Here is a 27,924-nt window from a genome sequence, read left to right on the forward strand (position 1 = left end):
CACCAATTTGTAGCTGCCTTACAGGGAGGGTGGAACAAGTATGTTTAGCTACTGAAGCTGGAAATCACTCAGAACAACTCATTACCTCAGTTCTACAGTCAAGAGCTCCAGTAAATGTAGTGTGATCGCGTGCAGACCGTGTCAACCTTAAATTGCTGTGTGTGTTTTACTAAGGGATTGCATTTAGCACCACGAATGATTCTTCTGCTGCCTAATTAATCCCTTCAGGGACGGAATAAAACATCCAACAAGATAACAGCAATTAAAACAGGATGTTTTTTCAGATCCTCCTCCGTTTTACATCATTAATTATACAAGGTTAGTCTTCCCAGTGTCTTCCACAGGGTGATGTGGAGCCACAGTGCCTCGGGAGGCGTACTCCCATTCTCTTGCAGAGAGGGCACAGGAACAGTGTCAAACATGCCACCATGGGAATATGTTATTATGCAAAGGCATTTGTCCTCGTCCTGCGTGCGGCAACGCTGTGTTTGTCTCGGGCAGTCGTACGAGGGGAGTAAATTTCCACAAAATCTGGTTCAATTGAGATAATACGCAGTGGTTTAGTGGAGCCGGATGTGGAATAAGCCTCACACAATGGGTTTATATCCACCATTGTGCGAGTTATTGCAGCACACAAATCAATCCTTTTTATTATTTTTGATACATCATCATTTCCATGACCCTTTTTTTTCCCCCACCTCACAACGCTCAGCACTGTGTGAGGGCAGAGTGGAGAGCTATGGTGTCAGTGACCTTTTCACCCCTGGGGACGCAGAGGGCCTTTCTAAAAGCCGGGCGGGAGTCATGTGACCAGTGGAGACACAGGCAGCTGGAGTGGAAAAGCTCAAGCTTAACGACTCAAGCCTAATTCCCTTCTCTCCAGACGCCCATGTGGGTTTGAGAGCTCAGGTCTGTGTCTCAGCAGTAAAGCTATCACAGACTGAAGTTAGTACAGACAAACATGTGTTTGCATGAGTCCACCAGTGCAGCTTTAAATTTTTAGTAGGACTGGCAGGTAAAACAGTTCCAGTGTGGTGTGTCACAGTTCACTTGTTTCACTTCACATTACACACATTTTATTTTTTTTTACTTTGGTTACGAATCTTAGAGGGCAGGATTCTAGCTGTGTGTCTATAGATTGCCCACCATGTTACTGGTCCACAGTGTTAAAATTAAATCAACTCAGTGGTTTTTATACAGCCCCAAAACATAACAGACACGATCACAGGGTATTTTTCTCGCAGGTCCAGACCATACTCTTTATAATATTATTTACAGAGACCCATTCATTCATTCATTTTCTACCGCTTAATCCTGTGTCAGGGTCGCGGGGGAGCTGGAGCCTATCCCAGCTGACTATGGGCGAGAGACGTTACAGAGGCCCAACATTCCCAAATTATGTTAATGACTGTAAAAGGGAAACTGACGTTTGTGTTGGACTTCTCCTTTAAGTTAATGACACAATCACATATTATCACAAGGAGAGAAATAAAACGTTTATTTTTACCGTCTGTGTTTTTTCTTCCTTTGAACACTAATAATAAAATTCAGCAGAGTCCTGTGGGTGGTAAACAACCCCAAAACACAACAAATACCACAAATAGTGTTTCCATTGGGTTCACCCAGTAACATTTTGGAATCAATGTAGTGATAAAAAAAAAAAAAAAAAAAAAAAAATTCAAATGAAATCACAAAAAAAGTAACAATAAAGCAGAAGTAACGTGTAACGTGTAACAGATGAATGAGTTCGTCCGGTCACCACGTGAGCCCAAAAGTATTTTCCAAGCAGACAGAAGCTTCGACTGGACGAGAGTCTGGAAGTTCATGTTACAGTTCGGGTGGTGGGGGGTGTAGAAAGTGGCTCTTCTGAGCTTTTATATGCTTTAAAGCAGTTTTACAAAATATCTAATGAACTGTGGGTTATACATGGTAAAAATGGAGCACAGCAGACACAGATTACAGTTTTCAAGCCACACTTTAGGACCACAGCTGCACTGTGTCACGGCTTTCAAACTGAGCTCTCGTTTCAACTATCACTTAGTATTTTGACTTAAAACAAAACAAAAAAAAAAAAGACATACATGGAATGGAGAAAGTACAAAAAAGATAACATGACCATAACTTTCAGAAAGGCATAGTATTAAAAATGAGCAAAATAATCTGATAAATTCTGTGACTTAGGACAGCACATCTTTTGTATATATACTGTACCATCTAATGCGTACCAGCAAGATATCTTTTTAGAAAAATGTTTTTTTTGTTGGGTTTTTTTTTTTTTGGTCCTGTGTGAATGTATATTTCATGGATGGTCTTACAGCAAAATTAAACCTGTGCTCCAGCGTTCAGGTATCATGTGCTACTCTTCCAACCCATTTCCTGGCATAGCGAGCTCTTTCATTCACAGTTTTGAGAGCATTAACTCATTATTAGTGTTAATTGGACACCTGCTGTTAAAGTTCCTTCATTCTAGGAGAAGGGACTTGAAGCAGACTCCCTCCATTTTCCAGGTGTTGAGTATTCATCTAAACAAAGCCTGAACCTTTCTTTTTGGTTCTGTTAACACTCAGAACAACATATATAACGACTGCTATGTTGTTAAATAAAACATGAGAAAAATATATAGATTTTTTATCTTTTTCTTTCTTTTTTTTTTAAATGCTAGTGTTATGATCCTCTGTTTCCTCTACAGAAGGGGTTTTGGGACAAAGCTAAATCCCAAATGACTTTATGACGGTTACGTTGTCAGTATTGTCCGACTGGCTTGAAGCTAAAAAAAGGCCTTGTCTAACATTTATCCTCAATAGTAGTTCCATATATATATATACACAAATAAAATACGCATTGAAAACACCCCACCAGCTGGAAGGAGAGGATGCTCAGTTCGTCTGTCAGGGGCCGTGCCTCATCCCTCCTGCCCCAGTGTACAGCAACCTTGGAAGAACTCTGTAGCCTCGTTGGCTACTGATAAAGAGGCCCCGATGAGAAAATTGATATCAGTGCAGATTTACATGATATAAAAATAATTAAGAAAGAAGGTAGGCTTAAGGGCAAGTGGTTATAAATGGCAGAGTGTGAGACTGGTTTTGGCAAATAAGCGTTCTACTGTGCATGTGCGGCCCTCGAACAGAAGGTTGATGTCGTCGGGTTGTCTCATAACCATGCAGCTTGAAGACACTGAGACACCATGTAACACGTGCATGAGTGTGTGTATGTGTGTGTGTGTGTGTGTGAGTGAGTGTGTGTGCACATATGTGGGTGGTGTGTATGAGCACAGACGTCACGTCCCTCACACACACTCCTCCGCCGACATCAGGAGCGGGTTGATGTATTCAAAGCCTTCAAACTCCGACTGGTCGATCTTTTTGACCACATCACTGCAATGAACAAAAGAGATGAGTTAATATACAAACGTTCATGACAGGAGGAAAGAGGGAGCGGATGAAATGGGAACTCACTCGTCATCAGGCGTGAGCTGGATGGGCTCGTTGGTGAACTGGGCGTCAAAGTTGTCCAGTCCGAATTCCCCTGAGATGTTGGGCTTGAACGGAGGAACCACCTGCTTCTGCTCCAGCTGAAATAACAAAACAGGCATCAGTCTTTACTGTCACTGAAAACGCATGTGATCAGTCTAAGTATTGACACTTAAGAGTAACAACGACTGTGGATAAGCGATTAGTCGATTCATAGAAAATGAATCTGTAATCTGTAAGTGTTTTGATAGCCAGACTGTTATCTGGTCTGGAGCCTGTTCTATCATTTATTTAAAATGCACTGAAAAGGACAAGAACATAAAAACACTACAATCTTCAAGAAGAAGGGAAAGAAAAGCAAACATAGCAATAATAATATTTTATAAGCTACAAAAGTTTATGTGTGAGAATCCTGTTTCTATAAATAAACACAGCTGAGTGACCAGAACCATGTCTCATTACATTTCAACACTTTACTCCTCAAGCAGGCCAACAACTGCTCCCCCTGCAGGTCAAGAGTCACACTGCAGGGCAAACTTTCAGGCCAGTGTGTGTGTGTGTGTGTCCATGTGCTGGGAGAGGGTGAGTGGGGGTGGGGGAGGTGTAAGCTGATCCCTCCAGACACTGACCGACTGCTGGGTCCCTGCTCCAGACCAAACAGGGAAAAAGAGGTCATGGTGATCCCTGGCGAGCTGCCCTGTCTGTCTGAAGGTCTGTCTGTCTGTCTCTCTGTCGGTGCATTTGTTAAGGTCATGTCTGACTACCTTCAGAGATGAAACGTGCCGGATCATTTACACGTGTACAGAGTTTCATAAGCACACTCCCTTTTCTCTGCCCCTCTTCATACAAAGCAGTTTAAACTTTGGAACTTAAGTTTATAACATATATATATATATAATATCAACAATGAAAAAAAAAAAAAACAGTAGAGATAATAAGACCAGGAATTATTTACAAAGTATAATGTGAAAAAAAATTGTTTACATATATTCATTACTTCCTGGAATATTCCTAATAATACAATGAATGAATCAATAAATATGACCTGGACTTGTGAAAACCTGAATCAATGTTTTTTTAAGACTTTTCAAGAAACCTCACATGTACATGAAGGAACAGTATGATTTATTTTATATTTTCTGTTTAGTAATATATATATTTTTTATATTAAGTAAAATATATATATATTATTAAACAGAGCAAATATACACTGCTAGATTAGGCTCAACTGGAGTCAGTTAGGCAATCAACACAGACATAAAATTGCCCGCTATTTTTATAATTGATTACGTTTGCATCACCTTTCAAGCTAAAATGCCCAGTATTTGCTGGTTCCAGCTTCTCAAATGTAATTTGCTGCCTTTCTGTGATACATTTTTGTAGACTGAACATCCCTTGAAATGTGTTACAGATTAATCAATACTGAAAATAATTGCCAGTTGCAACCTTAAAAGAAATTCTATCTAGATCAGCCTGTCAGTCTTTTGCATGTGTTGACAACCCACCACGACTACTAAGAAAAACTGTAAGACGTTAGTTTCATTTTACAGTTCAGGGTGTCTCATTCACTCTCAAATGATCATGTTTACTCATCTCTGAAACTGAGAACAGGAAGCGTCATAAATAACTGACTGTTTTTAGTCCTAGCTTGTCTTTCAGTGGGGCTCCAATAAGTGATACTTGCTTAATATAGTTAGGTCACTTTTATTTTTAATACCACTTGGGGCAAATCCCCAAAACGCCTAGATGTTCATTTCCAACACCCTGCTCCACGTTCATAACAACACTCTCATAGCTTTAAAGCATTAAAAATACAAATAGTTACACGCGAATTTATTTCAGTGCATTGGAAATTTTCTGGTATCATCCACCTGACCGGTACTTCTGTAATGTTTTTACAGGATATTGGCTCACAAATTCACTGGCTGTTGATGATTTCAGTGCGTCACAGAAACAGTCAGGATTCTGTAGAATCTGTACAAATTTGACATGTTACTGTTCCCAGTTTTTCTTCTTTCCATTTTTGTCCCCTGCAGGATTTTCCAATGTACAGTGAAGAGCCAAAACATTAGGATGAGCATGTGCACTCTGACTGCTCTGCACAGCCCCATACACGGCAAGGTGAGATGGACTGTGTGTTGTGACACATTCCTACTATAAACCATCATTAAAGTTTTCTGCGAACTGCGCCACAGTAGCCATGCTGTCGATTCAGACCAGAGGGGAAAGCCTGCGGTGCATGTTTGTCCCTCCTGGGACCACTGTCGGCAGGAAGCAGGAGCAGCCCACAAGACTTGGTGTTTCAGAGATACTCTGACCCAGGCGTCTGATCATTACGACAGACACTCACGTCTTTAGACGTGCCCAACTGTTCACTTAATGTCTAATATGTCCCACACATTTATATGTGCCATTGTTCTGCATCATTCACTTCCCCTGTGAGTGGTTGTAATGTTTTGGCTCATTGGTGTATACACAGGAAAGAAAGTACTCAAGTGTGCTGTGAGAAATACCAGTAACCAAGGCTACAAACCACAGCCTCAGAAATAGTAACACAAACCTCAGAGATTACTGGAACTTCACAGAAGCTTACTGTCGTTCATTTTACAAAATAATCAGATAAGTTCCTTAACAATGAAGTGGAAATTAGACTTATTAACAGCTTCCTCGCGAACATGAATTGTTCTTTCACCATCTGATCGCTCAAATTACTTCCCTGTGAGACATAAGAACATAAAATGTTGACGCAGACTTTCAGCACAGTATGCTTTTCTGCCTCTGTGACCGTCAGTCAGTCAGTGATCTGCCTCCACTCATTTCCTTTCCATCTTTGGCTTCCCGTCTCAGTTAGTCTGTTCGTCAGCCAATCTGCTGTTGTCAGTCTTCTGCCTAGTCTGTTTGTTCCTATCTGTCTGTCTGCTTTGCACAAGGACATGAAACTCATTCCAACGCTAATAACCCTTAGCTTTGACAGAGCTTCTGATCCTGATACTGATTTCCTTCCTTATAACTTGTGCTGAAAATCACAATTAAGGTGATGAATGAGGTAATTCAAGAAAAGGAGAAGGTGGAGAGAGAGAGAGAGAGAGAGAGAGAGAGAGAGAGAGAGAGAGAGAGAGAGAGAGAGAGAGAGAGAGAGAGAGAGAGAAGTGAATGACTCACAAGGTCCCAGTCGACGTTTCGGAAGAATGGATGGCCCATGATGTCGGCAAAGCCTGTCTGAGGGTGGCAGCCTAGACGCTCCTTGGGATCCTGTGGGAGAGAGGGTGAGAGGAGGTTGAGAGACAGTGCGTGATGGAGACAGACAACAAGTCAGACGACAGGCACGGAAAGGTGGAGAAGGTGAGAAAGGAGAGAATTTGCAAGAGAGGTGGAAAAGAGGAGAGGAGTTTGGTGAGCGAAAAGATGAAAAAAAATGTTTTTAGTAAGGATAGGTGGAAAGGGGCAAGAGCCACGTTGAGACACAGAGAGGGAGGAGGGTAGAGAAAAGGAGGATGCAAGAAAGTGAGAGATGGCACTCTGACTCTAACCGAGGCCATAATAATGTCATTCTCAGGGGCAAGCAGGAGCCAACACTGTTTAAGATTGATCCAGGCCTGTCTGACCCCTTCTTACCTTGTTGAGAAATCCCTTGAGGACGCTGGCGGCCTTGACTGACAACGAGCGAGGGATTCTGATCTGTTTTTCCAATATTACTGCAGGAGGTGAGAGAAGGGGGGTGGGGGTCGGGGGTGTACAGGAAGAGGAGAGGGTGAGACAGACAGTCCCCTGAGGCTAAAATGACAGAGGATGGCACCGACACTGCTGCAGTTATGAGTTCCATCCTGTCGGGTATCCTCATGTTGAACATACACAGAAGAGCCTTTCAATGGAGCGTCTACACTGTCTTGAAAGGTGACTTAGTCTGTCAAGTGGTAATTTTCAATTCCCATCTATCCAACACTTGAAGGCAGTCATGAGAAAACAGGCACATACTGAGACTGTATTTACGACAGACAAAAACACACGTGCATTCACACATTTCCCTCTAACAGATGGTATGTGCCTGGAACTGAGAGAAGTGGCCATCAGAAAGGTGTCAATACAAAGGTGTTACATGCTTCCACAGAGCTGTTTTTTTTCCCCTCCAGCTATAAATCTCAGCAGTGTGTGTGTGTGTGTGTGTGTGTGTGTTACCTTGGAAGAGGTAGTCTTCTGTGTTCTGGTCCGGGTTGTCAGAGCTCCCGACGATGTCGAAGGGCGACCGGCCCGCCATCATCTCAAACATCAGCACGCCCAGCGCCCACCAGTCCACGCTGAACCCTGAAGACGCACACATTGTACGTTACAGATTTTATTGCTGACAAGAAGGCAGCACAGACAGACGATGGATGTTTGGAACAGCAGGATGAGGAGCAGTGTGTTCAAAACTGCCATTTAATCTCTTTAACAGAGAACACCAAACTAGATACACAACCACCTAATGGCTTGACGTTGGCTGCATAATATATGATAAAGGTTTGATGAGATATTTGTTAGTGTCAGAGCTTCATTATTCTGAGTATTTTCCTGTCCAGGAAATGGATCCAAAATGGAGCCCACTATCTGAACTCACTTCTAAAAGAACACACAGAAGATCATTTGCACATGCCGATACTGCTTTTCATGACAGCGTGACAGTGAGCCAGCATGTACAATAGATTGTTTGTGGAAAAGGCCTATTGTTCTCACATGTGAAAAATGAGCTTAACATGCAAAACCATACTGGTATGATCCCTGAACAGTGGAACTTGTTGCTATGATACCACTTTTGGTAACCAGGGAGGTCTTTTTTCTATTTTTATTGTGTTGTGTTTATAGAGAAGTGTGCATGTGCAGGACTCAGTTATGATGAAGAAACTGATGTTTCACTGAATATTTGTAACTACACATAACTCATTAACAGCTGTAAGATATTAAACTCAGTCACACTAACATCCATTTGTCTGAGTAATAAAATGAGTTTACTATAATGAGTTAAGATAAAAGCAGCACTAACAATTGCTTCAATTATTATTTTATTGCGTCTTCAAATATATTTGCTCATTTGCAACTTTTATTTTATTGCTTTTTTAGTTCACTTGCTAATTTTAAGCTCTTTTAACCTCATTTTCTATTTCTTTTTTTCTTGTTAAGTTTCATCGTTTTCCTTACTTCTTTTTGTTTTTATGGTCTGTCTATTTATTCGAATAAGACGTTTCAAATAAGTGTAGATAACCCAGGTACCGCACCACTGTACATCCACTACCATAACTGCAAGCAGCATCTCAGATATTCCTGCATATTCTGTATCACAGAAAATAAATTAGAAAGCATTCCTGGAAGGTGCTTTCATGTTGTAATCCTCACCGTAATCCTCTCCTCTGAGAATTTCTGGGGCGATATAATTGGGGGTACCACAGAAAGTGCTCGTTGTATCGCCTGGTCTCAAGCCCTCCTACAAAAACAAGAAGATCATCAGCTGTGAGATCATCTCAGACGGCTGTAAGCTGACACTTCTGCAGCTTTGCAGGTGCTTTTATCCAGAGTCCATTATGATATCATTAGAGCCTCCGGTAAACTGCAAACTGCACCTTGCACATGCCGTAGTCTGTAAGTTTGATGTGCCCCTCTGAGTCCAGCAGCACATTGTCCAGTTTCAGATCTCTGTAGATGATTCCCCGCTCGTGGAGGTAGTTGAGAGCAAGACTTATCTCTGCTGAGTAGAATCTGAAAAGGGGAATGAACAGTTTTTCAAAATCACATATGACTACAAAGAGAAACTAAATGACATCTGTCTATTCTCTATTGACTCTACCTGGCGTGTTCTTCGGGGAGTTTCCTTTGTCTCTGCATGTGGAACATAAGATCTCCACCGTTCACATATTCAATAACAAAGAAGAGTCTGTGAAAGAAGGAAATGTAATACTGAGTTGTTGTTGTTTTTTTTTTGCTTGAATACATGATTAGCTATTTGTTTAATCATCCATACGAGGTCTGTCAGGGTAGCTAGATGTGTTTAAAAAGCATGAGACATATGAGACCCAGCATCCTGTTTTCACTGAAATGTCAATTCTGCTTTTCTATTAAGCACCGGAAAACTGTTTTTTTCCTGGTCTTTAATTTGCTTAGTAAGTCTTGAATGTTTAATGTCACAAAGAAATGCCTGAGATTTGAAATCACGTTTTCAGGGGCTTTCACTGTGATGGGGATCTTCCTACAACCTTAACTGTAACCACACTTTTCCCTGACCTTAACGAAGTGTTCTGTTCTGTAAACCACAGAAGAAGTAGGTGAAGAAAACACTCATAAGTAATTTTGATCTACTCATACGTATTGACTGTAATATACAGTACCTATTTTGACATGTGGTTATAACAATGTCACATATAAGAAGTTAACCACCACAGTCAAATGAAAAATACATTATGCAAGTTCTAATCCTGCAGCTCTGTGTGTTTATTTATCTCTTGTTACATAAAAGTATGTGTCAAAAAAATCATCTTTTAGTATTATTATATCAAAATTCTTTTTCTCTTCCTGTAAAACAACATATTTTTGGTGCCTCTCTAGCAGAGAAATACTGTAGTAGGATGTGAATGTTTAAGATTTCAGCTGGCATTTTTTTTTTCCATTACAAAAGAATGTGGTTGAGGTATAACTGATTAATTAAAACCATTAACCTACCCCTGATCTACAAATGTGGGAGAAGGAGGTGTGGGTAGAGATGAACAGTCCTATAGCTGTTTCTCACTCCCACTTTTTTGCATCCAGTCACATCTAAATAATCATGACTAAAACCCAAAAACATTACATTACTGACGCTAAAGGCGCTCTAACTTCCGCTTTGTTTTGTTCCATTTTAGATCATTTTTAAGACGTCAAACTCTGGTTGTTTTTCCACATTCTTGCCATCTTTCAAAAGCCTTGAAGAAAACATGTGACTTGCTTGGGGGAAAATGCTTTCACCTGCTTTCTGTCTGGAAACAGGAGTGGAGGCCCACCAAGAAGGGATGATTAGAGGCCTGCTCAAAGACGTGTTTTTCTGTTTGGACCCAGTCGATGTCCTGGAAGAGAAACACACAAAGACACACCCAGATGTCAAATCAGAGATTATTCTGACATAATACCACTGAACTTATAAAAGCTGAATAAGCACAAAGTTCAATTGAACACTACAAAAGCGTGAAGTTTGCTCATGTGTACGGGGGGCAGCGGCAGGAGAAAAGGGCTGAGCCAGTAGAAGCAGCAGAAACAGCAGCGTCTATCGATGGCTGGATGATAATATGTCTGGACACGGATGCTGCTCACGCTGACAGGGCAGGGACAGCACAACACTTCACCATTGATCAACAGGCACTTGTCAATTTGTCAATCACGCTAAGTGCGTCTAATCAAGGCTAACTACTCCCGTTGCCGCTGGCTGTGTTGCTACATGTGTTCACCCAGATCAATTTTTGATGACATGATGGTTTATCTACACCTTCTTAGAAAGACTGATGGCTCTGAAGAGGTCTGTCAACTTAACTCAGGAAGCTTCAGACAAGACACACAATCACAAGACAAACGTTCACTGCGCTCTGAATAAGGGCTCCCAATTGATTGTGCTAATTACATTAATTATACAAAGACGTGACATGGGACTGATGGCTACACCATTAACTAACCCTCTCACATCTTAATAGATGAAGTGGTGTGTTACTGTCACACTGTACAGACTTACACAGACAGTTTCTTAAGTGGATGTACACTTTTAAACCTCTCAAGAGGAGATGGCTGGTCTAACTAAATTACAAGGGGTAATGTACCAATTCACTTGTTTTGCTATTAATAAAGTAAAATAATATGAAACGTCTAAAGCTGAACTTGTCAATTAATTGACAAGTCACTCAATAGAAAATTAATATTTAGATTGTTATTATTCGTTGAAGCCAATTTTTTTTTTCAGGGAGAAACTAATTATGTTCTGGTCCAAGCTTCTCTAGTGGTGAATATGTTTGCTGCTTTTCTCTGTTTCACAGTAAATTGAAAATTGGAAAATCTGACGTGAAGATGTCACATTCTGACATTTAATTAAACAATTAACTGAGTAATTAGGAAAATAATGGGGAGATTAATTGATAATAAAAACAGTCACTAGCTGCAGGCCTAGAGCTGTCGGCTACAACGCCCACAAAATATTCTCAAACCTCAGCAGTGGAGAAGACCATTGGGTGGATTTCTGTCTTTGATCTAGACCCACATATTGCTAGTTTCACCCTTTAAAAACACCTTCAGACTACAACTACAGATGAAAGAAATGAAAACAGTCGAAAGTGGATTTTTGCCTTTACTTTCACAAGGGAGCGAACTGCTTTCCACTGGACCACCATGGACCATGTATGTATAAAATTTGAAAAACAAAAATTGTGAGGTCAGGCTTCAGCATTTTTTTTTTACTACTCTTCTGGTTTACCTCATCGTCATTGACCAGCTCCTTCTTGACCACCTTCATGGCGTAGATGCGCTCGGTCTTCTTTAGCTGCACCAGCAGCACCTTGGCGTAGCTGCCTCTGCCGATCACCCTCAGCAGATCGAAGTCGGCCAGACCCAGGCTGGAAGGCGATTTGCCCGTGTCTCTACTGCTCCGCGCCTGGGGGGGGGGGGCAGTTACGGAGCGAAAAGCAAGAGAGACCATCATACAAACAGTAAACCACATAATCTGATAAAGACAAAGTGAACTCAGACAGTTTGTCATGCAACATTTAAGCCTATCAGCCTATTTAAAGATAATTCTCTCTTTGAACATTGACGGAACTGGTTATTTGGTTTGGGCAAGAGGAGGATTTCCTTAAGTGATTTTGTCAATTACAGTTAAACTGCTCCCAGCTTCACTTTTTGAAAGTTAACCTAGTGTTTAACAAAGAATTTCCTCATGTTTTTATAAAGATTTTCTTGTTTTTACGAAAGACATAGCTTATGCTGCCTCCATTTCGTGAGGCACTCGCTGTATTACCAGCCTACTTCTCTGTAAACCTGACAAACACCTTCACCATTTCCTCACCTATCTTCTTCCCTCCTCTCCTGTAATCAGTTCTGTAGTGAACCGTTTCCACTAGCTATCCATCTAATCTCTCTTCATGTGACAACCCGCCTTCCCCAGAGTCAGACATGGAACCGTAGGTGAGATCATTTGGCTTGCTCTCTTCTATCTCTATCTCTATCTGTGTCCAACTCGAGCCATTCTTTATCCATCTCCAGCTCCTCTGCTCCGTTAAACAAAGCCCCAACCCAAACCCAAACTACATCCTGGGCCATTAATCAACCTCTGGTGTTAAGAGCTGTGATAAAAGGTTACTTTATTAGCTCCACCAAAGGAAATCAATATCCACAGCACTGCAAAAGTGCCTGTGTCTGTATGCTTGCTGTATCACACAGCCACAGCAGGTGGAGGGACGATCACCCAAATGTATGTCCTAGCAGAATAAGTAGACAAAAACTTGCTTCCAATTACAGGTGATTATTATTCTCTCCCCGTCTCAAATGAAGAGCGATCTTCTCTCTGTCTAAATATACATATACACACACATATCCATCCATCCAACATGACAGGTTGACAGACTGTGAGTCATACATCAACAGTGTTTGAAAAGATCTTTCTCTCTCACCTCTTTCTCTTCTCCATCGTAAGTCAAGCTTTCTCTGGAGTCTTTATTCTGAGGGCCTGAGAGAGGAGAGGAGGAAGTGACAGACAGAGTGACAGACAGACAGAAGGAGAGGGGGAGGCAGGGGAGAGAAAAAATAGGAGAGATGAGAGAAGAAGGAGAGAAAGTAGGTGAGAGACAGTCAGACGCTTTGTTCACAGCCCCGCAGTGCCAAAGTAATTTCTCTCTGCTTGGTTAGGCAAGAAAATACCCCTTTGTATCCAGCCAATAACAAAACCAGAATATTCAAAATAACAAATAATGTACAGTAACTCCATTTTGCAGATACATACACAGAAGAATGCTTGTTCATGTATTTCCATTCAATTATTATTTAATGATTATTTTTGCATAAATGCATTTAAAAACTTAAAAAAAAAAAAAGACATTTCCATCCCAGTGTTTCCATGGTTGCACCCCACAACTACCCAGGTGGCCTGTGAGCATCCTGAAGGAGCTTCAGCTGCCTCACTAACAATAGCAACAACGATCCTAAGCTCTCTCATTCCAGTCACCCTCTCAGCCACCTGACTGGACTTAAGTCTGGTGCTGTACGTAAACCCCAAATGCAGCTGAACAACTTGTAGTCTGGGTGGAACAAAGCTACACAGATGCCAACGATGTCTTGAGTTTCGTTTATCGTATCTTATAGTCGATAAAAGCATTATCTGTGTCCGGAAAAGTCTCATGTTCCAGTGCCACAGAGCTCCACTGTTGTCCAAAAACTATTAAGAACACATCAGTGAGCCTCTCCTTGTGTAAATTATCAGAGGCTCACAGTTCAGAACAGGAGACAGTTTGTTTCTGAACCATCAATACATCTCAACGTGTCTGACTTCTTTTTTCCATTATCAGCAGTACACATACCATGAATGTGTGTGTGTGTGTGTTACCTGGCTGTTCAGTTTGGTCTAATTGACCCGATGGTGGGCCTGACATGATTGGTTCCTGGACAAAAACATTCACTGTTAAGTGCAATCAGCACACAAACAGAACACAGTCTTGCAGTGCATGCACAAGTCACAGATGGTAACGATCCACTTCATGCCATCAAGCTAACTAATGAGCACGACATTTGTAACAGCCCTCACCTGGATCATTGGTCTGCCGCACTCCACCGTCACCAGTTTATGGCATTTCTTGTGCACCAGAAGTTTGCAGTTGATGCATTTGTAGCCTTGTCTTCCCAAACCCCAGATTCGGTCTGTACAGATGGCACAATGCGCTCGCTGCTCAGGAGGGCAGACAGACAAAAATCATCAGCACAAACACAGCAAGCACACATTATATTCATGAAAGACGCTACGAGAGACTGTGATGCCTCTGAAATATGCACTCCTTTAAAAATACAAAATGAAAATATTTTACGGCAAGAAGGCACATGGGTGAGGGAACAGTGCAAAAATACAGTGGAACAAAATCCAGTGTCATGTCTCACCCTGTTAAAGCGTTTGGCTTGAAAAGCGTGACCACTGGCATAGTAAAGCTTCCTCCAGCGCCGGGCTCCGCGCCGATATATGGACTCTGTGGAGAGAGGAAAAAGAGAGCTTCACCTGTGTGTATGCACAATCAATCAGGAACGTCAATTTTGTGCTGGAATGTTTTAGTAAACTGAAAATTAACCTCTTTTTCAAGATTAGGCATTTAGCTCATGGTATGAAGTAAAACTAAGGTGCATGTTCTGTAATGTGTAAACGACTTAAAGGTTTCATTGTGAAAAAAAGCTTTTTCTGAAGTGCTGTCACCACTTTTGACATTACACAGATCTGAATGGGATATACATGAAATCTGTAAATTTTTCAGTCTCTGTGTAACTTTACCATTGATTTTATTTGTGTACACATTTTATTTAGACATTCTCAAACTTTTTCTACAATATTTGGGCCTGTAAGATTGAACTATTGAAATATTTTAAATTCTTCTAGATAAAGAAATTTGTTTAAGTTGCTCAAATTTAAACTGTAGGGTAAACATAGGTTTCTCTAGGACTACAGCTATTAAAATTAGGTAAAACTAAACAAGTAAAATATTAAACTTACTGTCTTCTCCTGGACAGGGCATGCCAGGTTTCTCTGGTACACATGGGAACACTGAAAAGACAGAGAGAGAGGAAAAATAAGACACAGCTACATTTAGAAAGCCTTTAAATCTTCTTTATTTCATCTGAGGCTGGCAGGTCTGACAGCATTCATGTGAGAGTGTTTGTATGCTGCTCAGTACATTTCACTTCTTCTTATCATGACAGCAGTTAAGACTACCTGTAGCAAACCTGTCGCCTCGAGGGATTCATGATGAAATTCACTCGTGTTGTTTTTTTTAATGACGGTGCAAACATGTTTAAGTGTGTCACATACAAACAAAATGGGGAAAAAGACACAAATCTTAAAGAAGCCAGCAAAGATTATGTATGTGCGTAAAAGACAGAGACACATCCAAGCTGTGCTGGGGGCAGTGTGAGTCAGAGGCGAGGCGTGGGCTCCAGCCGACGAGCTCGTTAACGAGCAGACCTGGCGACCCCCCTGCAGCACCGTCACATCCTCTCCTCCAACCCCGCACCACCCCTCCTCCATTCATCCTCTGCTATCACACTGGCATCCAGCATCCACTGTACTCTTGACCCCTCACCTCTGATTTGATTAAAACTTTACATTAACCACACAGCCCCTGTCCTCGCTACCCCCACGTAACATGCTTGTACACACATGGCCTGTCAATCAAATGTTCCATATACGCCACACAACCCCCACCCCCCAACTACACACCGAGCATCTGAGTTAGCCCTGACCTCTAGATTCATGAAACTATTTGTCAAATAGGAAAAGCTTAGACAGGGAAGTGCACTAGCTCGAGGGCACACAGACAGACGTCATCAGAGGAAGTAATGTTGTTTTCACGGATCAGTGCAACATTAAACATATGTTTCGATGCTTCTTTGTTGTGTACAGCATCCAGCCGTCTGGGTTCAGACGCCGATGCAGACAGAAATGAAAAAGGTAAAGAACGCAAAAGCAAGCAGCACAGGCTCGTCACTGTGCCCAGAGATTTTCAGATGATGGTGATAATGGTGAACCAAATCTAAATGTGTAATTTGCATTTCTGTGGCCTGACATAAGGCCAGATACAGAGAAGAAAAATCCCATTGAAATGATTTTCAGACAGATAAACAGTTACAGACTCCAAGTAAACCAAGTCTAAATGGCTGTTTCGAATTATTGTTGCACTGTCCTGATCAGGTTCCTGTACTTACACTGTACTGTAATACTTACATCCGGAAAGACTCACTGCTTTATTTGGATGGCATTTGTTTCAAATTAGGCCCAATTTCTTATTGTTTTTAATATTATTTATCAGTTTAAACTGTGGTAGTGACTCCTTAGAGGAATCACCTATATTTCTGTGTAAATTTGCAAGCCCTGTTAAAGATCTGTTTACACTAACAATGTCTGTACACTCAGGAGTAATACAAAAATATCTGCATGATACATAACTGCCTGAGTGATTACTTCTAATATCACTAGACGCTAAATACTAGCACTGGCATGCAGTTAACTATTAAAAAGTCAAGTTGCGTGTCTGGCACGACTGCCTGGATGATCTGTGTTGGCACTGTTCACCAGCAGTGATCCTGGGCCTGAGGTCTGGTGTACTGTAGTTCAGTGACCACAGAACAAACACGCAGTACTGCCTCCAACTTGACTCCTCATAACAGGAGCAGCAGTTCTCATCTGGACCTCTAACTGTCCGAGCACCCGGACTGAATCGACATCTCCTGTGAGTCAAACCCTGAAACTTTACGTGTTATAAATGATGTCTGTGTATGTTATAAATAAAGTCTGTGTGAAAGTAGTGACGCTCACCGTGGATAATGAGCTCTGAGTCTTTGTTGAGTTCGTAGAGACGCAGCGCTTCCTCCAGCTCCAGCTGAGACGACACTGTGCAGGGGTCACCTAACAGCGAAGGATGGACCAGATGTCATTCAACACATTTACATACATACACACATCCATACAAGAAACCAGGTTACTGGGAGAAATCAGGTGAAGGAAGAATATCAGAGAATGTTTTTACATCCTCTGCGCTAACCTTGTCCCTACAAAACCTGCAATCACTTGAATTTGATGTTTTTGTGTTCAGAAGACAGTATTTTCCTTTTTCATGTCTGAGCATTTTCACTGACAGCGCACTGAAAGGACAGACTCTGTAGCAAGAGCCTTTTTTTTTTATTGTGTGTGAGAAAAAATTTTTTTTGTAGATCTATCATTTAGGACTGTGGGTCAGAAAAAACACATTTTATGGACAACAAAATATTCAAGAAAATAATCAGGAAATTGATCCATAATGAAAGATAACTGGCAGTAAAAGCCAAGACGTTTTGGTTTTATTTTAATCAATATTTTGTCGGAACAGATACTCATCAAAGCCTTTAGTTGCTTTTATTTGCACACATATTTGGCATTTTACATTTTCTCACTTCTTTGCTTTTGACGGCTCCCTTCCTTTTATCTTCTTTCCTCATGTTTTTTTTAATGTATTACCAAGTTTTCATCTTTCTCGTGCCAATATGCTAAAACCCTGTTAAAAGCTCAGTAAGGGAAACCAGGCTTCTCATCTACATGATATTTAAGAGATCAGGTTACTGTAGGAAGGCAACAATGGCCAGGTTTCTTTTAAATGCACAGAATGACGAGACAAGCAATAACAAAGACAATTAGGTCGTATAAAAACTGTAATTTCCAGTTCACAGAGCGAAGCGCGGTGAGTGTAAAAGGTGAGTTATACAGTAGTGCAGCCTGACATTTAAAAACACTTCTGTCTAACCACTGCAGGTGCGATATGAATTGCATTACGTGAACTTTAAGTAAACACTGAAAAAAGTGCGTGGGTGTGCGTGAAAGCGTAGGAGACTGCAGTAGTCAATGCTGCCATTTCAAATAGTTTCCCTTTAATTGCCCGGCTACATTTGTACAGTGATCAACCTAAGTCAATAATTAAAATATCACTCGGATGCAGATCTAATTATTTCCTTATCATTAACAGGAGGAGTCAGATCCAGCGTAACACACATGGAGAGGCAGTGTGAGCCGACGCTGAGTCCAGAGATTCTATTCTTAGTGCTTTATCTAACTAATCACAAGAACAAACAACTAACTTTATAAATAGCATGAGAACAGAAACTATGACACACAGTTTATATTTAAAATGATACTAACTGCTGGAGGTTGATACTGAACTTGTGGGTGGACTGTGATAATGATCACATCAAATGTGTCATTATGTGTGTGAGTGCAAAAAGAGAAAATGACCAGGAGCGGAGACACACAAATTATCATATAAAACATCATATAAAACACACACGCGCATCGAAAGATCAGATTTAAAGCAAAAAGATAATAGGGGTAGGAAATGTTTTTACTAAAGGATTATTGTCATTATCAATGAATCTGAATTTTTCAATTAATCAGTGAATCATTGTTAGAAAATGTCCATCTCTGTTTCCCAGAATCATAAGTAAAGTCTTCAAATGTTTACATTTATCCACAGTCCAAAACACAAATGTTCAATTTGCTGTGACAGAAAACTAATATTCACAATTCATCATCTTTTTTTTAAACAAAAATGTACTTATAATGATGTTTACAACTAAAACTAAGGATTATTTTCATTATCAATTAATCTGCTGACTACTTTTTTAAAAAAATTTTTACTAGCCAAGTATTTGTTTGTCTAATCGGATTCAGAGGTCAGCAGATTACATGTAACACATCCTTGCTGGTGGCAACTGGTACTTTTTAACTAAGGTTACATAAGGAATTAATTAATTCCAGGTACATTTTGTAATTACTTTGATAATGACCTGAGTTTACATTACACAGCTGTATGCATGTGGTTTCCACAGACAGGGCAGTAGGGGAGACAGCTCCCACTGACAGAGTACTTCATTACAACCATCAAGCAGCTTTTCTTTCTCAGACAGACTAATGACTGCAGTGATTGTATGTGGGTGGCAACCAGTGGGAGCTGATCTGAGTCTAATGAGTTTGGGCAGGCTGACCTTATCCTGAGCAGAGCAATCTGACGGCTCCATCTTTCCTATGACACTATTACTGCTGCCTGACTAACTGGCTGACAACGAGGAATTGGGTGGGGGGCCTGTTCACTTTCTTGACTGACAAGAAAAGACTGAGCCGTACAGTCCAGTGAGACGCCGACAAATTCAGCCAGTGGCTTCACTGTTCTCGTTTCATGTCCTTGATGATGGATGTAATCTTCACCTTGATTTTTGTTTACGATGCACATTTTTCACGTAAGGTGAATTTTGTAAAAATACCAGCATCTCTGGCTGGTCTCTCCTGCGTCCTCCAGACGTACAGGTGGAGAGTGACAGTGGAGGGTGGAGGGTAAGGGAGTCGTACCTTCCTCGTCGATCCACTTCATGGTGAAAAGCTGGTCGTTGTCCATGGAGCACATATCCCTCACTTCCCCGTACAGACCCTCATATGAGATGGATGGCTCAAAATGGGTAATCATGATGTCCCTGCAGAAAACACAAAAAAAAATATTTATCTTTATTCAGAACTAAGTGCTGATCAATCACTCTCAACAAAAAAACACACACACAACAATTACTTGAAGAGCAACAACTCAGTAGTCAAATTTTCCATCAAGTGATTAATTTAAACAATTTAATAAAAAACAAACACACACACAGAAACAATCTTTCCCATGTTTGAATCTTACAACATTTTTCTACAACAGAATTCGATAGAAACAGAAAACAGAACGAAAACAATATTTGAAATCTTTTTGTTGGAAATTTTACTAGTGAATTCCTAAAGACACATTCCTAAAACTACATAATACTTCAACTGATAATTATTTTTTATTATCTATTTGTTCATTATTTTTAATAAACTGATCAGTCTATAAAATATCAGAGGATAGTGAAAATTACTATCATAGTTTCCCAAAGTCCAGATGATGTCTTCAAAATTGCTGGTTTTGTCCGACCAACGTCCGAAAATGATCATATTAAACAGAGAAAAGAAGCGAAATCCTCACATTTGAGAAGCTGGAACCAAAAAAAGTTTGGTATATTTATTTGATAACTGACTGCCGGACTGATCTAATCATGCCATTCTTTTAGATATTTTAGATAAACATTTCGAGACAGACTCTGGTGAATGCCACACTTTCGATGGAGAAAAGAAAAAAAAAGGTGAGTGTCATTTTTTTCCCCCCAAACACTGCTGTGTGTGAGTCACAGTCTCGCAGTCTGTCACATTCGTGTGTGCATTCATCTGTACAGTACAATTGTGGGTGTGAGAAAGAGAGCAAACACAAGAGCGAAAAAGACTGAAAACGAGTGAAGGAGGCAGAGAGATGGAGAGAGAGAGAGAGAGACTCAAACTAAAAGAGAATGAATCATAAGCGATTGTGACCGCTGTGGTTAAGGTTCACTGTCCACCACTGCACTCCATTACTTCCCTGAAAAGCAGGAAAAAAAAACTTAAACACTTGGCTTACTGCCCTTAATCAACAAGTACATCGCTCTCTGCCTCTCTAGTTCACACAAACATATAAACACAAACGCTCAAATATTATGGTGAGACATGGCATAAGTAGAAAAGCATAGAGGATCTATCCCTGTGGACAGGATCATCTGTCCATCATCGTTTCACGGCAGCGTTAGGATTGATGTCGCCTGCTCCCAGTCCTGCGGCCAGCCTCAACAGTGTTTACGACCCAAGGTGGGGGATGGAGATTGTACACATGAGCTTTTTACAGGTCTGCAGGCGACAGGAGTCTGAGCTCAGGCGTCAGGAAGAGGAGCGAGTGCGGGGAGGCAAAAAAAAAAATGAGGAGAATACGGCAAATGGACGGGAGTAAAAATGGAAATAAAAAGGGGGTGATGTGTAAAAGCCGTCCCACCAGCCGGGGAGTGACCTGCAAGGACAAATCCCTCTTAGTTCCTTTACTGCCACTGTCAAAGGTGGACCCAGATTTTCATCAACTTGAGAGCTTGATAGCAGGATGATAAAATCCTAACACATGGTGTAAACAAAGCACACTTTCAAGGACATCTACTGTACAAGGACAGTGTGTAAGGTCACTGTAGGGTCGGTCCTTGCCAGGAGCAAACACACATAAATATACACTAGACTGTGATTTATTGGCTGATGTTCCAGATTCACATTAATGCTGAGCATCTAAAGAGCGCAGCTTCCTCGCGGCCAGTATTAAACTGTCTGAAAAATCACACAACAAGAGTGAATAAAGCTTTCAGAGCAAGAATAAACTGACACAAAGCTCAGACTGATGCCTACTCCTCCTTCCTCCCTCTATTTTCTCACCCTCTTCCTCCATCCTGCTGGTGTTAATCATTGCCTGTGGAGGGGGAGGTGGGGGGGGGGGGGGGGGGGGGGGGGGGGGGGGCTGGCAACAACACTCCTTTCAGTCTCCTCTAGAACCAGCGTGGCAGCTCAACTTCCTCCTAAAGCACCGATAACATCAGAGGAAAGAGGGTGCATGAAAATACACCCACACAGTGACTGTTGGCGATCCAGGCAGCGTATTAACGGCAGCAGGTGACTTTAACTGTGTCACGTGTAACTGGACCTGAGCTGTGGGTGATCATTAAACTCTGTGTGTCTACGCGGTAGTTAAAGTTAAGCCACGTCTCAGGTGCCTCCAACAACATCCACTGTGACACAGATACAGGCTCAGTTAACAGCTACGACAGTTGCAGGAAACTGGGACTACAAAGTCATGTCAACATACTGAGAGCAGGGACACAAAATACTTTCACCCAAGATTGTTTGACTTTTGTTGAAACTTCAGATTTATAGGTTTTTAAACTGCTGCATAGTAGAGCTTAAACAATTTGCAGAACAACAAAAATCCACTTGAAAACATTTTATATGTCTTCAGATTTTTTTTCACTATTTACTGAAAAAAAAATTTTTAATATAAATTGACAGATAAATAAAAATAATTATTTGTCGCACGCTTAATATTGGCTGAACTGAGCTGAACTTAAGTGAATTGAAAGTGACAGTATTTCTCCTCCTCTGGTGTTTGATGACTTCTGTGCTGCTTCCTTTGATTTGGAAAAGGCGTTAGTCAGAGCTACCTTTTTAACCCACATTAATAACGCAGCATTAACCAATAGATTCAGCTGAAAGGGAACTTAAAAATATGATTAAAATGTAGTGACCTGTGTTACACAAAGGGAAGCGAACTGTGGGATTCCTCAGGGTGACTAAGGCAGAAGGACTGAGCAGTAAATGACTGGGAGCTCATCACTGTTGAGTAACAGGGAGGAAGTGGCCTTCCTCCGGTCTGTACCGTCCTACAGTACAGCTAAATTAAAGGAAGAGGAGGCGGAAGAAGTGGAGGGGAGTTTTGGCCTGCGCCCCTGGTGTCTTAACTGCCGTGAGTGGGGCTCTGCAGCCCCATCTGCCCAGCATGAAGCCATTCGTCACTCGTGAGCGCTCAAGCAGAAAGAAGGGTCAGGGTGCCTCTCTGGGCTTCCATGAGCACCTAGGACCATCCATCTCTCTGTCAGCGCTGCTGCCACGCATGGGTATGCCCCCCTGCAACACCTTCACACGCTCTGAGAACAAGAATCTCATGCTAGCACAGACACACGCTGTTGGAAAAACAGAAATCCACAGGCTGGAGTTGAAGTTACCAAAACAGCCACAACCAATCCCCTAAAATAAATAAATAAATAAAAACTTCAGCTCATCCACTACTGTCCCAGTAAGGTCAGGATGAATGAAATACAGCTGTACTGGTCCAGACTGTAGGATGTTGTGGTCTCCTGGCAACACAGCCAACCTGTGGTGCTAAGCAGGAGGGAGCCTCAAGCCTCGCAGCACAATAGCGCCAACCAAACGCACCCCTGCTGAGCCTGGGGACAAGGTCACTCGTAACGACAGACAGACACGTGTACACAAACACTTGAGCTGTATTACACATAATGTGCAGGATGTGTAGACGCTGCAACACAGACAACACATTACATGCATATGAGCAGCAACTGAGAGTCAGTGATACTAAAATACTAGGACTCGGTAACTACAATCATGAGTGGAAATGTGTGTCGGTGGATGGGTGGGGGTGAATGACTTTGTGGTTCAGTACCTGAGGGGCTTTCAGAGGAAAAGTAAACAGCAAGACAAGGAATACTTCCTGCATTTTAAACAAAGCCGAGCCTTCAAGCCCCGATGCAGATGGCAGAGTCTTTGAAAAAGAAGAGCAATTCCTTTCAAAAAGAGGAAAATAACCAAACTGCTCCGTTGAGCCGGTGTAATCCCATTTTCCTGCCAAACAACATGCATTACACAGGAATCCTGAAGTTGATCTGGCACATCAGAAGCCTTGTGTTAGTGAATGTTGGCAACTCTGCAAAGCAAGTTTTTTTCCGGGCTGACACAGTGACACACTGGTAGCGACAGAAGTAAGATATGTAAGATATAATTTTGGGCTAAATTTATCTTAGCCTATTTCTATCTCTAGAAAAAGGCTCACAAAAAAAGTTTTACATTTTTGTGAGAGCACTGTCATTACAGGGCTACAGTCAGTTGACTAGTAAACACAGAAAGAGCAAAGCGTCACAAGATTATTCAAAAGGGAAAAATATTTGGTTAAAAACCTGACCAAACTCATCAACGAAAACAACGAGAACACGGACTCTGTAAAACTTCTTAGTTTTACAGAAGTATGACCCATTCTGACAAAACATAATCCATTATACAACATACGAAAGTTAGAACAACCTTTAAAAATGCGTAACTACTACTTGCTTAGTTTTAATTACTTTTAGCTATATAAAGTCTTATCCATTTTCACTCTATTTACTCTATTTGACAGCTCTCAGAAACACTTCACTGTGCTCTATTAAAAAAACTACATACAAAACACTACAGAGCTATTAAACGTTCCGGGATATTAGTTGCTTTAATAACTGTAATCCATATCTACAGGAGTATAAGTTGGTATTGTGCATCTATATTAAGTGGGAAAAATATAATTTTAAAATATCAAATTGAACAAATATTTGACCTACACATCGCTGCTACGCTCTAGAGATGAAACAATTAACTGATAAGCTGGTCAACAGAACATTAATTGGAAACTATTCTGATAGATCAATCATCAATTTTCAAGCCAAAGGAAAAAAAAAAAAAAATTGTTAGTACTGGCTTGTAAAATGTGATGATTTGCTGTTCTATGTTTTACTGTAATCACTGAATATCTTATGAGTTCTGAACTACTGGGTGGCAAAAAAAACACTTTACCTAAAGGCATCATCTGTATCCCTGAGAAGCATATAACAAATGACAAATTACTACAATCGTACTACACTCTGTACTTTTATGTTTCAGCCCATATACTACCACAGTGCAGTATCAGTATCACAGTTTCTGAACATGTGGTCAGTGCATTTGCAGCCATCAGTGTGAATGAGAGCAACATGAAGACGAGCCAGTGACAGGCCGAGACTGCTACAGGCTGACACCGGTCTGCTGACGCTGGTGTCAGCATCAGCAGAGAAGAATGGACTCAGAAGAAACACTGTACTGAAAATAGATACGCTGAGATGTTATCGCAGAGTAAAGTCATTGAAAGAGTCCGACTGAATTAGGTATTTGCCTATTTTTCAGATTTAAAAGATGTTTTAAAATATCGAACTGGTCCTCTATCTTCTTTTATCAAGAATCTAAACAGTCAAACATATCACTCCATCAGATGGTGCCACTGATTACCACTCTGAAACACAGAAATGGAACTAAGGGTATGACATGTTTCCTAGGACTGCAACTAACTAATCATTTTCATTATGGATTTATTTGACATTTATTTTTTTGATAGTCAAATCAAAACATGACAATAGTACCTTTGCAGATCCCAAGGTGAAATCTTCAGATCTTTTGTTTTGGCTAACAGAAAGTCCAAAATAACAGCATTCATTTTTTTATATGCAACAAAGAGAAGGGGCAAACCAGGGAACATCTAGTGCCCTTCTTCACCATCTTCCCTTGAAAAATGACATAGTTAATCAATTTTCTAAACAGTGGCCGATTAGTTTGACAACCAACTAATTGGGTAATCTCCTAATAAATTGATTTGGAGCATTACCAACCATTCCCACTTCTAACATCTACAGGGAAACAAGAACAACTTCAATGGCGTCCTGGCTTAAGGCCAGGTTATGCTTCTATGTAGGATCGACGCCTAGGTATGGCATAGCCACTTACTCTATGCTGTACACTGACATGAACATTCCTAGAAATTTAACTACACGTCACAGTGAAGCAGACCACAACAACTACGATTGGTCTGCTTGGTAACATGTCTCTCAGTGGCTGGACAAGAAAATAAATTCACCGTCCTCCTGCCTCAATAGGTTCAATGGTCGTACACAGCAACTGCTCTGATGTATTGTCTCTTTTCTGCATTGCACTAATTTCAGTAAAAGTAACTGTTAGTCAACATTTACTAGCTCCAACTCTAACATACCAGCACACAAGTATAAATGCTCACAAAAGTGTAGGTTGTGCATCGATCCTACGCAGACTTATAAACCAGCCTGTAATGCATCCTGATAAGCAAACGATGAGACCACTTTACTGCACTTCCTCTTTGCCAACATAGCTGAGATTCCTTAGCAGCAACCTCATAAATACTTCACATGCTTTGTTCTACAAGATGACATCTAATGATCAACACACATTACAGAGCTCCTGAGGTGTGTCACAGAGCCAGTGAGAACTATAACAGGTCTGGCTGAGGTGACTTGCACTACACGTTTTTCGAGTCTTGGCCGCGCTCCAATCACCAGCTCCATCAAACAGAGACAGTGGGGCAGGGAGTGTCATAGAAACAACTGGGTGACCAATGATTTCCATCACCACATCCAAGTGTGAAACTTAACCAGCCGAAGTGCCTCTGTCAGTGCTGGAGGTTAGTCACTGACTCTTGTTTGGTATGACAAAAACTCAAAGCACTGGCAATTCCATATCCAAAGCACGATGAGGGACAGACAGCACACTGATATTTATAGTTTATGATATTTATTGCTCATAATTTCATGTTGGTCTTGTGTCAAAGTGTTTTTCCCTTCAAATACTGTTTCTTTATGTAAACATTAAATTACGGTTATGTGTCGCAGAGATGGTTTAATAGCCCAAAACAATTAAATTGTTATTTCAAGCTGAGAGCTGAGACAACTTTGGAGATTTCATCTTGAGCTTTTAGAACTTGTCATAAACATTTCCATTACTTATCTGACACTGAATAGACTTCATGAATCAGCTTTAAATTATTTCCAAAGAAAAAGATCTCCTTGGGCTTAGGTCCACACCACATTAGACATTTTTTCCACAATTTTCTAATAATTCTGTAGAATGTACAATGTAAAATGAAAGACTGACAAAGTAGCTAATGAAAATAATGGTTAGTTGCAGTAGTTAAGTCTGGTAAACAGTTTTGTTGTGTAAATCTAACATTACAGTAGTTCTGATACTCTTGAGAAAACCATAATAACGACAGTGGAGCAGCACAACTTCTGTACTGCTGTTACTGTGGTAGTATCGATAGCAATACTCTGATTGATGCTCTAGCTGCCTTGATTTCCTCCCCTTCCCTAAACAGCACATTAGTCATTAAACCCATGTTAACTTCCCAAAACTTCCAGCTATGTTGTGTTGTGTGTAAATGTTAGTCAATCAATAACAACATGTAAGGCCAGTTCTAAACCTTAGTAAACTGAGTTAGTTACTGACAGATACTGGAACTAACAGCCGCTGCTAGCAACTGTTAGCTGGCTCAACAACTAATTTTGACTGAGTTTGATCCACTTGACAAGTTTGCTGTCTAGGTGACACAATTCTTAAGTACCACAGTGAGGCTGGCTTTAAACTGGCTTCGTGTCAGGACAATTTCACCTGCCTGTCTGCCTGGTCAAGTTTACCTAAACCTGGTACCCAAAATTAGCAAGCCATTAGCTGAGTTAGCTAATGTTAGCCAACTGGTTAGCCGCCGTTCCAAGTCTAAAACAGCTACTAGCTGGCTCATTAACAGCATCGATTACATGCTGGGAGAAACATTGATTTCTTACCCTTTATAATAGGCTTTCACCCGGACTTGGTGGGAATTCTCGCCGGGGTGGGACATGGTGCTGTCCCGCAACGTCGGCATCATAAGCTCAGCCGCGGTCAGTCCGACTCACCGATGCCTTCCTTCCTTCCCTCTAAGGCTGTGTAGTTGTGTACCACGCCCAAAACACTTTGTTTTTTACAGTCCGTCGACACACCGAGTAAACAACGTGGCAAGTGATGCTAAGAATTAAGAATCTACCCTTTTTTAAACAAAGAAAAATAACATGTAAAGTAAAGGAAAACTTGCGAGGTCCGCCAAACAACTCCCTACTGCAAAGGCCTATCGACGGACGAGTCCACTGTCGGAATGCTTGGGGTGGCGCATAACTTGGCATCTCTCAGACATGTACACTAACGTTAAAAAAATATTACGTTATAACATTAATAGCCACAATTTCACAAAGATTTGTGGCTCGCAAAATATAATAAACCAATATGGCATGATTTACATTTCATTAAAGGTAAACATGTTCTTTCCAGCTTCCGACTGTACCATCTTGAGATTTTAAGCGTGTGTATTTGCTGCATTCAAGTCCAAATATCTGAGCTCGGACATCGGAAAAACCCCTCAAGACATTTTGCGCATTCAAGTTCTCTGGTTCGGAAATA

The 27,924-nt window shown here is 41.0% G+C and overlaps 1 protein-coding gene across 1 annotated transcript; it reads right to left on the reverse strand.

The window, feature by feature from the left end:
* Positions 1-1,481: 1,481 nt before the first annotated feature.
* Positions 1,482-27,600, reverse strand: prkci (protein kinase C, iota). The gene is made up of 18 exons (XM_041055207.1): positions 27,276-27,600; positions 19,564-19,685; positions 17,008-17,097; positions 15,190-15,240; positions 14,589-14,674; positions 14,242-14,379; positions 14,044-14,098; positions 13,115-13,170; positions 11,923-12,099; positions 10,437-10,534; positions 9,286-9,372; positions 9,062-9,197; positions 8,838-8,925; positions 7,647-7,772; positions 7,086-7,165; positions 6,633-6,722; positions 3,456-3,571; positions 1,482-3,374 (listed from the first exon to the last, which is right to left on the reverse strand). Exons 1-18 carry the CDS (start codon positions 27,356-27,358, stop codon positions 3,287-3,289), a joined length of 1,767 nt encoding a protein of 588 aa, XP_040911141.1. The 5' UTR covers positions 27,359-27,600; the 3' UTR covers positions 1,482-3,286.
* Positions 27,601-27,924: the final 324 nt, after the last annotated feature.

The sequence above is a fragment of the Toxotes jaculatrix genome, chromosome 14, assembly GCF_017976425.1.
Source record: "Toxotes jaculatrix isolate fToxJac2 chromosome 14, fToxJac2.pri, whole genome shotgun sequence".
Taxonomy (NCBI): Eukaryota; Metazoa; Chordata; class Actinopteri; family Toxotidae; genus Toxotes; species Toxotes jaculatrix.

Coding starts and splice junctions, on each gene's coding strand:
- prkci (XM_041055207.1), bottom strand. CDS start 27,358: ATGATGCCGACGTTGCGGGACAGCACCATGTCCCACCCCGGCGAGAAT. Junction 9,198..9,285: donor CTCCCCGAAGAACACGCCAG/GTAGAGTCAATA, acceptor TCCCCTTTTCAG/ATTCTACTCAGCAGAGATAA. Junction 7,166..7,646: donor AGAAGACTACCTCTTCCAAG/GTAACACACACA, acceptor CACCTCCTGCAG/TAATATTGGAAAAACAGATC.